General features: G+C 35.7%; 1 protein-coding gene across 1 annotated transcript; it reads right to left on the bottom strand.

The window, feature by feature from the left end:
• Positions 1-10014: 10014 nt before the first annotated feature.
• Positions 10015-12018, bottom strand: LOC139717521 (uncharacterized). The gene is made up of 2 exons (XM_071629025.1): positions 11925-12018; positions 10015-10289 (listed from the first exon to the last, which is right to left on the bottom strand). Exons 1-2 carry the CDS (start codon positions 12016-12018, stop codon positions 10015-10017), a joined length of 369 nt encoding a protein of 122 aa, XP_071485126.1.
• Between the last annotated feature and the right edge of the window lie 372 nt (positions 12019-12390).

The following is a 12390-nucleotide window of genomic DNA, read 5'->3' as shown; positions in this document are numbered from 1 at the left end:
CATCAGTTGCAAAACGCCCAGAGAAAACTGACGATAGAAATCAGAGGCACGACAAGGGTGCTAGCTGCAGGTCAAGTGATCACGTCTATGAGATCCCCATAGTATCTCCTGAGTCTGAGAAACATGATAACTTTGCAATGTCTCCTGAACACAGTCAACACTCATACGCCGTCGGCATTGAAAGAACCGAAAGACCATTGAGCACTGATTCAAAGTCTTCCAGGAACAGTTTTAGTCATCATACATATATGACGCCAATATAAAGGGAGGATATAGCACTGTTTTTGAAAGATTGTGAACAGATTGATTTAAACAATGCTCCACAGACATCTTAATTGTGAAGTCTTAATAACCGGAAGGCCACATGGTAATCTTGCGTGATTGACTGATTTGTCCTATCAACGTACTGTATTGTAATGGGTATAGTGCATCATGAATTATTGCATAAAAAGAATGAATAAATCATGAAGATACTTTATCAAATGATTACTCATCACATCTCTTGGTAAAACTGAAAAGAAAGTAAGATATTAAAAGATAATAGGATTATGTTCTCAAAGTGAAAATTTATCTTTATACCACCTGCACAAATTCCGACGTCTCGAAAGTGTGACTGTGTTCTTTTTTAACTCTTTATATGCCATGGTGAAAACCCGCTGTGTGCCACGTTATTCCGAGACACGAAGGTTGTCATGCTTGAGAAAGAATTATGTTTTTCTAATTTGTATAACCTCTACGCATTTCTGTTAAGATAGGCATAATAGTAGGCAAAGTTAAAGAGGAATTCTTAAACTTTGTTTCGATATAAATTTCATGACGAATCTATTTCCCATTTCTCTTTCGAATGACGAGTTGCTACATTACTGTAAAGGCATGACTTTTGCACATAAAACCGTGACAGAAACTTAGAATGTACGAGCAAATCTAGTTGGGAACGCCGCTTGATAGTCAATCACCACATAGAATGCAAGCCGTATATGAGAGGAACAAAAGCACGAAAAACGCTTTCATTGTGCCGCGGGATTAGCAGTGATTAGCGATTTATCGATCGGTTTTTGGCGGCTTGGTTTGTTGAGCAGAATATGCGAAGTTGGCACGCCGTCGACTGAGCCGGACGTGCGAACGTGGCACATAAAGAGTTAAATATCATGAAAGCTTTCTTTTACATTATCTTTTTCTTCCAGGACACATTGGAAGTTTGACCAGGTTCAAATGAGCAGGATCATGTCATATTGCTATCTACTGATGACAAGTCTACGATTAATCCAGTACTTCTCAAAAAGCTAAAAATGAAAATATGTAGAAAGAATGGTGGTGCCATAAGATGTATATTTTGTAATTATCATTACGTCTATCGTCTCACAATATCATTCTTTGAAAAAGGACAATCAAATTGATTGCAAGGGACTTGTTTGCACACTATCACAAGTATAGATCCCTGTTATATTATCTAAGACCTATTCACAGCTCCACTTTAAAACTGGTTTTAACAAGACTGTGTTTGTCAGAAATCCAGTTGCTTCCAGTTTTTGCAATACAATCTCGGAAACACAGAAGGTAACAAACAACAAGCAAACAAAAGGTTATGGGAAGGCTTTGAATCTAGGAAATTCCAGTTTTAATTTCTTCCTACAATTTGGTGGGATCTCGCAACTGAAGAGAAACGAGGATATTTTCCTGGAGACCTTAAAGTATGGACAGTTTCATTCTGTAAACATTCCGAAAACTGATACACAAGGAGACTTCATCCGTCTTTGCTGATGAGAGGTCAAAATTGATATCCTTGATTTTGAAAACAAGCTATAAGTAGAATACCAAATAGTTGATTGACAGTGAAGGGAAAAGGACGGCAATCTATAAAAATTTTTACGGTAGCACGTACTTTACGCAAATTATGACCATGTGACTGTACACGCTGTTCCAAAATATGAGAAACACACCCCAAACTGTATGACATGAAATAAAAATCGAAAGAAATGCTATCGAAGTACACTATGTAAATTTGAAATTAAAGCACTATTATATATGTTTACTTACACAAACGTAATGTGTGATGATAATGAAAGTAGTATGTCGTCGATGTTTGGAATTGACACTGTATATTAAATTTTCAGTATATTTTGTACATTATGTAGATACACACATTGTTTTGTGCATTCACTTTACAATGTCAGACCTAGCGTATGCATGACTGATTATAGTTTTCATTAAAAAAACCAGCCAAGCAGTACTGAATAAAGATTGTTAATGTCACGTTTTCAGAGATATTTTGTACTGAGTGAAATCTTGTGATTGGAGTTGGGCTAAGATGTTTTTCACAGTAGAATTTAGGACTATATACACGTTGTATGTTCACCTCTGTTATATCAAGGAGGTATCACTGTGACAGCTCCATGCCATGGTAACACTAACCTTGCATGAATAATGGCACATAGCTGTACTGAACTCAATGGGTAAGAAGAATAAAAGTATATTCCAACATGCTTTGTTACGGACCATGAAAATGGCTCACTATACAGTCTGTATACAGGACTATTACGGGACTTAATCTGCCTACTCCGTGTATTCCCAGAAGTGTCAATATATCAACTAGAAGAAGAAAAAATCTTCAAAGAAGTACCCAGAAAACACAACAGTCCTCATTTCACGTTTTTTCTCTTTCACCCACTTGTAAACTATACTTCCATCTTCATGACTAAAAACCGCAGAGTAGAGTGTAAACCTTATACCCTAATTGTGACAATGGTCTTGGAGAATCAGTGTTGTTAGCCCATGTTACAAAAAAGACTAAAAATGGAAATGAATATATGTTGATGAGGCTAAGACAAAAAATAGTCATTGAGGCGACCGATGCCTCCTTGATTCGGCTGCATGAATAAATTCTTTTAAAAAATCGATTGTATTTTTATCTTACCATGAAAACTGCGAAAAAGTGGAGGACATAATAATCTGTACATGTACACTCTCGCAAGAAGACTAATCTCATGGAGTAAAGGTTTATGAGATGTTTGTTTTATGTCCCGTTTGTTTAACACGATAGATCATGTCTACACTTCTAGCATAAAAGTCCCCCTCTTAATTGCTATTACATGAGGAAAATAAACCTGAAAAACGTGACTACCAGAGAGAGTCGATCATGTCGACGACATTTGACTATGATTATACTGCTTTTGTGTTGCAAATTACGTATCACACAAACTCATGTTATTTGCTATCTTGGCCTATAAAACGTAAGTGATAACAGACAAGATTCTGCTGAGCAAGTTTGACATTATCTATTCTTATCTATTTTAACTTTGATATTTACACACCGAGGTTAATTCGCTCTTATTTTTTTTTTTGTTAATAACATAAATTTGATGATGCAACACTGTTGCACTTTTTTCACAAATGTATTATATTTGAATTTTCACCCAAAAACAACTTTTAAAAAGGTTATGATTTTTGTATCTCTGTTCATTTTTTGACTTCTAATACCATATCATGAGATTTGGAAGATATTTTATTTTTATTTGGTTTCCTTTGTCCAATTTTGAACATCATCTTTAGGACCTTTAATGACAGCTTGTAGTCTCACATGAGATCACTAGAGATGGGAGGGGGTGACTGTCTTGAGAAAGGGGGTTGGAATAAAAGCTCACCAGTGGTGCATCGGCCAGTGATCCGGTGGGGGTATCTCCAAGGCAGGAAACGCCTTCATAAAGCCTGGGAAAGGAGGGTTCAGAAATGCGGGTGCGGGGGGGGGGGGTGGGGTGGGCTTTCCATAATTTAAAGAGAGAAAACGAGCATCGCACGCCCTATATATCATAATGAGTCGGCGTGTGTAGTGGAGGGAAATCCCGGGTACACAAGCACTAATTCAAATGACAATGCTTATTGTAAATGTCCATATTAACTGAGTTTACATTTGATATGTGATCATTACCCCATATCTAGGTTAGATAGACATTGATTGCCATAAATATGAGATTAACTTTGTCGAGTTTTATTGATTTATGACACGCACTCTGGCATGAACTCTCCCCATCCCATTTCCAAGTAAACCAATGGTAATCTTTTTTTTTCTGATTAAATTCTTTCAAAAAGCATTGACCCTTTATTGGCATGACACTATTGCATCGAAGCTACCTCTATTGCAGGGGCCATTCAGATAATTATTACCTTTTTTTTTTGGCTTCCTAAGAAGACACGTAAGTCATTTGCAACTGCCTGCAGACATGACATGATGCTTGAATTTCAAATTGTTTTAGTCCTGAGCGTCTTTTACCCGAAGGTTCCAAACTATACCTACTGCTTATACTCTGCATCACTCGACATCTCTTTCCTGTTATATACAGTATATGGTATATATATATATATATATATATATATATATATAGAGAGAGAGAGAGAGAGAGAGAGAGAGAGAAAGAGAGAGAATCAAAGCCAAGTTTGACAGATAGCCTTCATATGTAACTATTATGCATGGGTTTGATCATGAAACGCGCTTTGCGCAAGTTTAAAACGTTCTTCGCTCTTAGTCCATCATACAAAACATTTCTTATGAGGCCTCAATTGTTGAATAACTAGGCATATTTTTAAAGTAATGATTGAAAATATCCTTTCTCTTGTTTTGTTTGTTTTAGCAAATATAATCGACAATATTTTAAAGTGACAAGAATGGACTAAATTCGATTTGCGATCAAACTCCATTTCGAAGAAAATTTGTGGAAGCAATATTTGTTTTCCATTCATACCGCCTCTTTAGCCCGCAATGGATGGAGAAAATCCGGTCCAAATATAGGTTAGTCCGATAAAAAAAAATAAAATAAAATTATACGAGTTTAACTTTTGAAAAATTTGACTGCAATTGGATGAAAAAAAGGAAGTTATGGCATGTTGAACTTTTTATAATTTCTCCAAAATAACTATTTTGCAGTGGGTATTAATATGCAAATGAGTGAGCTAACCATGTCATACCCTCACAATTTTCCATTGATAGTGTACAAAACCAAATGACGAAATTTCAATGTTTCTGTCATTGAAGTTTGAAACACGACGTTATTCCTAGTTGAATAACTTCAGAATAGTAATTATTTAAAAACAAAATGAAGATTTTAGCCTCAGGCATTATTGCGTTTGGATGAAAAACTGGAGATTTCAAAATTTAAAGTACAAACTCTATGCTTAGTTGTGAGGGAATAACATGCTCACTTTGCCATTTGCATATTCATATTGACTGCTCAAGAACTGTTTCCCCACAAAATAGTGAAACTTGAAAATGTTATAACTTCCTTATTTTTCCACCAATTTCAATCAAATTTATACTGTTGAACTCGTAATAGTTTACTCTTTTTATCAGACTAACTTATATTTGGACAGGATTTCCCCTTTATCAAGGAGCAGGGAGTATGGGAGGGGTGGTCTCAGAACTCTTGTGAGTTGCTCTTATCTACGTATCTAGAAAGCTACGCACATTGAAACTGAGGCACTGGTAGACAGCGAGGGGAAAATTATACAAACATTTTCTCTATCTTCAATTACAAGTAACAAAATTTATAATGCATGAAAGCAATGCCGGAAGTCGGCGTGTAGAATGACAAGTGAATTAAAGATAGCCAACGAGTTGATGAATGGTCAGGTGTGCTCGCTTGCTGTATCTACAACTGTTTTATAGCACACTAACAAGATCAAAAGTACTTGCGTGTGAAACTTGACTGCGTGTAAAACGTAATTGCTTTTACATGCAAACAATCAATATCAATCAAAGTGACACGAGTGATCTCTTAAATGCTTCAATTGAACTGAAAACTCAAAACAAAACTGGCACTTTATGATGTCTTGTATGACAACTATCACACAAACAATGACAGTTCATAGCTTGATCAACATTAATTTCTTAAACATAAGGACCGTCCTCACATCAATAAATCATTATTAAGTTACAAGAAAATATAAACTTAGCGACTAATGATTGGTTGGACGTATAACTAAACGGCCTGTGGATAGGACATACAATGATTTCATTTAAATATTAATGCTTTCTCATGACCAGAATATTGCAATAATTTTTGAAACACAATGTTAAAGCAGCTGTTCGATAAGAATGAACTCCAAATATTATACAGTTGTAGAGGAAACGCAGGGATATTAGCAGAACACATAAAAGACGTTTGAGGACAATCTGGCAATCCTTTGATAAGTTATGAATTTATAAAGGTTTTGTGCAGTCTAGTAATGACAACGATATAAAGTAAACAATAAAGAAAATCACTTTTATTTTCTTACTTGTCCTGCAGACAAAACAGCACTTGATTTACCTATTTCAGGAAGTGAGGAGTTAATACCAGCCGTAACATTGGAATGCGGGCTCTTCATAACATGAAAAAAAAAAAAAATCCCACGATATTTTGTAGCATTTTCTAGCGTGGGCCTTTATTGCCTGCTGTCAGTCTCGTGGGTCTTGTTTGCATACTGTCAGTCTCGTGGGCCTTTTTTTTTTTTTTGCCGACTGTCAGTCTCATGCCGTGGGCCTTGGTTGCCTACTGACGGATTAAGTTCAGTGGGAAACCTGGTATACCAGGTTCCCTTGGATGCAACTGATATACGGGAACCTAGTATGCCAGGTTCCCAAAGTGAAGACAAGAGTGCCTGCTTTCGTGGCCTAAATTCATGCCTGTTTGTGTTATAAAGTCATCACTTTCACTTCCTTGTACGTCACCACGTCCAAATAACATCCATGCGACAGCCTACGGACTAACCTTCGCAGAATTTCAACCCGTCACCAAGACAGCGGTAAGGAAACTGGTGTTAGCTTCACCATCTTCGTCTTGCAACCAGGATCCAATACTCGCACTGCTGTTGAAAAAAAATGTGTTAATACACGCATTATCAACCTTTCTCTGATGAGTGGCTGTTTTCCAGATTCCTTCAAACATGCACAAGTTGATCCTCTTATTAAGAAGCCAGGTTTAGATTCAGAAGTATTGGTAAACTACAGACCAATAACAAAGCTTAAATTTGTTGCACAGTCGGTAGAGCGTGCATGTGCCAATCAGATACATGCATATCTGAAATCAATTGAAATGTATGGAAGAACACTATCAGCATACAGGAGAAATCACAGTGTTGAGACAGATATGATACATGTTTTTAATGACCTACTTCTTGCAGCAGACAGGGGCCAGGAGACACTGTTTGTGATGCTAGATTACTCGTCTGCATTTGACACTATTGACTATAACATCATGCTCTGCGGTCGACTTATGGAATTGTTGGTAGTGCATTTGATTGGTTTCAGTCTTATTTTAGCAACCGAACGCAGAGTGTCTCAATCAATTGTACTGCATCTGCCCCTTATGTTCTCAGACAAGGGGTTCCTCAGTTGTGCATGTATAAGATCTTGTAACAAGTCGTCAACAACTTTGTCAGTCACTGTTTGCGATATTCCTTGGCTGCCAATTTCTAAGGCACGTGACCTTGGTGTCATTATCCAAGATGATCTTAGTATGAAAACTCACATCAATAACACATGCAAATCTGCAGCCATAGGTCTACACAGGATTGGAAAATTGATAGACGTTCTCGATAAAGCAACCACAGAAAAACTGGTTCATGCGTTTATTGTTAGTCATTTAGATATTAATAATGGTTTGCTCATTGGAGTTCCAGACTCTCATCTGAAAGGACTCACACGGATACAAAATTCAGCCGCAAGGCTTGTGACACGCAAATATAGAAATTTGATCATATAACTCCCATTCTTCGTAGTCTTCATTGGTTGCCTATATAAGAGCTCGTATCAGGTTTAAGATTTTGACCCTTGTATTAAAATGTTTCCATGGAAATGCCCCTGCATATCTCAGTGAACTCATCAAGCCATATCATCCTTGTCGTATTTCAATCATCCTTGAGTCTCTTTTAGATTATCATTTTATTTTTTTAGCCATGGTTCATTCTTTCCTTGCCTGTCAAAAGATTGGGCTATCCTAGAAATCTTCCGGCCGGTCTTCTGATTGACATCGTTGCTCTGCTTTGGACTTTCGCCAATATATCTTTTCAGGACTTTGTTATTATTAAAAATCATCTTCATTATAATAATAGTAATAATAATAATGATAATAACGATAACAATAATAATAATAATGATAATAATAATAATAATAATAATAATGGTTATTATTATCATTATTATTATTATTATTATTATTATTATTATTATTATTATTATTATAATTATCATCATTATTATTATTTTTATCATTATTATTATAATTTTCTTCATAATCATTTTTGTACACCTATTGTGAGCCTAAAACACCCCTGCCAGCAGATCTGTAGAATCGCGCCATCTATTGAAGAGAAACGAAACAATGAAATTATTCTGAAGGGGCAGAGCTTTTACACTCTATATCCGCAAAACGTATTTTGATAGTACCTATAGATCCTGTGTGGAATTGGATATCAGAGCATGTTTGAATATTGTAAGCATTGAGAATATATATGACGTTTTAGAAATCTGAGATTCAGGATGACATGACTTATTTGTTTAGCATCAGGTGTGTGTGGTGGTTTTTTTTTTGTAAGAATGAATGTGGTGACCTGGCATTATTGGTTGTGTAATTATCGTCCAATGCACAAGCACACACATACACACGCACACACACACGCACACACACACACACACACACACACATGCACATAAAATATGTACATACATAATGTCTTTGCCATGATCATTTTTGTTCTGTCTGGTATTAATTGTGATCCTTTACTTCCTAATGACAATGATGTTAGTGAACGTTGAAAGAAAACTTTTCTTTTTCAAGAATTTTGTGCATTTCTTATGTGGAATATATCCTATCAATATCACCATTCGCAATGTTTCATAATGTGAATCGTAATACAAACTTTTATACGAAAGAATGCATTTTGAAGGTTGTTTTGATGATGATGTTGATGATGATTGACAGTATTTGTAATTTTTGCCGTACATAGAAAATGGTCTTCATTTTTTTTCATGGCTACTACGAAAACACTGATCATATTCATCGCATATTTATACGTCGATGTGGGGATAGCTATAAGGCAATAACTGCCGTAATGACACAATTACCAACACTTCACTGTCACAGACTGATTGACAATCAAAACCGCACAAACGCCATCACGATGTAGTCATTTTTTTTTATTCCAGTGTATTTATAATATGACCGATGACAGTGTATTTCAGTGTGAGGGATGAAGGCATAAATCAAAAGCAACAATTATCACACAAGTTCTATTACCACCGATCTTATCAAGTACGATTGCAATATTTTTTTTCCTCCGCACTGCAATAAATAATCTAATTAATCTTTACACTATATATATAGCGTTAAATCTGACCTGAAAAAAAAAAACAACAAGTGGAGAACATGATTTTTTTTTCTTCACATAATACCAGATACAATAAAGTAACGGCCATTAGGTTCACTATCAAAGCACCTAAATCTAGACGAATAAGCAAATAACATATATGTAATCTACAATAGTCGGCTTTCACATAAAACGAGGCTACTGGAACACCCTTCTTTCATTATGACTGTTTCGAAAATATTGAATACTGAATTGTGAGTTATGTATTGTTGCATTTGTTGTAATGTGACTTTGGAAATGGGTGGGAATCGTAGAGATATATTGATAAGGTATGAATGATCCAGTGTGATATGATCCCGCGTGGCATTATCCTTTCTGGGATTATGTCAAACCATGACCATATAATATTTTACACTGCCCTGGAGTCATGATGCAAATTTGATTGCATGAAAATGGTACTATACATTGACAAAACAATAACGTACAGATCTGATGATCTTTGCGTAATATAACAAACTATATAAAACAACTAATATATAAATGGTCTTATGAAATAATTGTATCAATTTATTTGCAATGATTCTATGTCAGTTGCAACAGTTGAACACGAGACTAACAATCGAGGTTCATTTGAGTTTATGCCCTTCTGATTGACAAAACGGTCGTATCATACATTAATTAGCAGAACGAGTGAAACTTCCAACGACCCGTTGACCCATGCCATGTCATAAGGCCGATGGATCTGAACTCTAACGGGTCTGGATCCAACCAATTAAAGAATGGATCCGCGTTGCCATAGCGACCGAGTGAAAAGTTCCCCGCTTCAAAGTTCAGCCAGAAGTGATCGTACACTGGAGGTCCAGACAGCATGGTGTCGTTGGACATCGGTGTCCTCTGCTTGAGCTCACCGTTACGCTTGATTGCTGTCTCTGTGTTCCCCCATGCTCCAATAACTGTAATTCGCAAACAGATAATCTTGATGTGAATTTTACTAATTACATTTACAGAAAATTTTGATACAAAAATGCACACAATTTCAAGAAATGTATCAAAGCTCATACACCGTAATGACATCATTTAATTTCTCTCTATATCACGTTTACACCATGAAATTATGTCAGCGTCAAGGAGTTTTTTATTCTTATTTTCGTGTAATTGAACTGAAAAATATAACCGGGAGAAATATATGTAAAATGAGTGAATGTACTAACATTATTTTAATTCATCACGGAATGGAGAAAAAAAAATGACAATCCGTTCAAAAGTTCCGAATTTTGAAAGTTATGATACAACTCCGTTGCGTTGTACGTATGGACCACAATTATGAAGACTACAAGAAATTCAATATACACTGTATTATTTTTACTTTCTACCGTTACTATTAAAGGAGTACTTAAGAACAACGGGAATAACATCACCCTGAACATAACATTGAGGAATGTATCCTCCCCCCCCCCCCCCATAAAAAATGCAGAATTTTCTTTACGTTTTCTTTGTCATGTTTGTCGTTTTACATAGTACGTGAATTCACAAACTGAGGTATTGTGTCATGGCTGGAACGAAAATATAAAGATTAACAGCTTTTCAAAGGATTATCTCTCTTCAAACTTCATTGATGTGTCGTACTAACAATGCAATTTTTACATTGAATCAATCCATGTGAATATTTGAGTTTCCCTCTCCTTCATTGTCTGCAGACATGGGCAGAGCGTTTAGGTTATCTATCACACTTATGTCACTTTGCATGAACTTATTTCTATTTCCCCAATAGTGATCTCATACCATAATAAGAACAGATATGATGTTTTAAAGATGACATGCAGGAGATATCTATGTTAATATTTATAGAAATAATCATACAGATAACAGCAGAACGGTGATAACATCATATGATAATATTATAAACGATTATCATTCACCATGTTGTAGATATGTTGCATGTTGATAAGAAAACGGCGTTATGTATATGTTTCATAAATGGCAAGTCTATGAAGATAAACGGGGAGGCTTTTGGGGGGACTTTTGCATCATTCTCTATAATTGAAATTTATCGGTATGGTGCACACTTTTAGTTTCACTGTTTTGATTACATTAAAAAATGAAGTAAATGGAGTGGTGACAGATTGATTTATCGATAACGCCATGTATGTCAGTATTCCAACGAAATTTGAGAAATCAATAAGCAATCATAAAAAAGTATTATTGTTCCGTAATTTTCTCATTTACCGACCAAATTACCTTTAAATAATTCATCTAAGTCCAAAGAATAAAGCACGAACTTGTACAGAACATAGGGACAACTTTGATGAGCTTGAAAGAATGTTGTCACCTGTCTAGGGTAAAAAGGCCTACTGCAAATAAAAGACAAACGAAACTACTGCCATCCCCTTCTCGCAATGGTATAATTTGTCTTTGTGATTTTGGAGGATGAAGGACTAATATTGATTCTTGTTTTCTATCTTGCAACTCATGTAAACATGATTGTAAAACTATGTTTAATATTAGATACTTATACGTTCATGTATTCGTGCCTGTTTATGTTCTTTTAAAATCTAAGCATATTACTTTTGACAAGGTAGAAGACTCACTGATTGAATATGGGGTATTCGTCTGCGAAGGCTCCATTGTTAAGGCGATGCGAGCTGCCTTATCTGTGCTGACTTCAAAATCCAGTAACGTCATATCTGTTCTTATGTTCAGTCCATGAAAGTTGTAGAAGACCTCTTTACCGCTGTCTGGTGTAAGGATTACGTTGCATGCTGCAAAACAGGAAACGAAATGAAACAAGACGTTTTATATATCATTTATTATTTATCATTCTCAACCCAAAAAAGATGTTGTAGTATTGTGAAAATTCGTCAGATTTGTGATAAACCATGGTGATTTTTTTTTTTTGTGTTGATATCAGTATTTTGTTCTTAATCGTTGTAAAGTGACCGACATTAAACATTTTTAGAATAAACAGGTACACATGCGCATTGTTCACTGTTGCTGAGTCCTTCTTGAGTTATTATAACGCGCAACAATGACAAATTTGTCTCCATATCAAGGGAG

The sequence above is a fragment of the Diadema antillarum genome, unplaced genomic scaffold, assembly GCF_040938485.1.
Source record: "Diadema antillarum isolate AM-2024a unplaced genomic scaffold, OU_Dant_1.0 scf00000076, whole genome shotgun sequence".
NCBI lineage: Eukaryota > Metazoa > Echinodermata > Echinoidea > Diadematoida > Diadematidae > Diadema > Diadema antillarum.
Note: the sequence above shows the minus strand (reverse complement) of the source record. Positions and strands in the feature narration are given on the sequence as shown.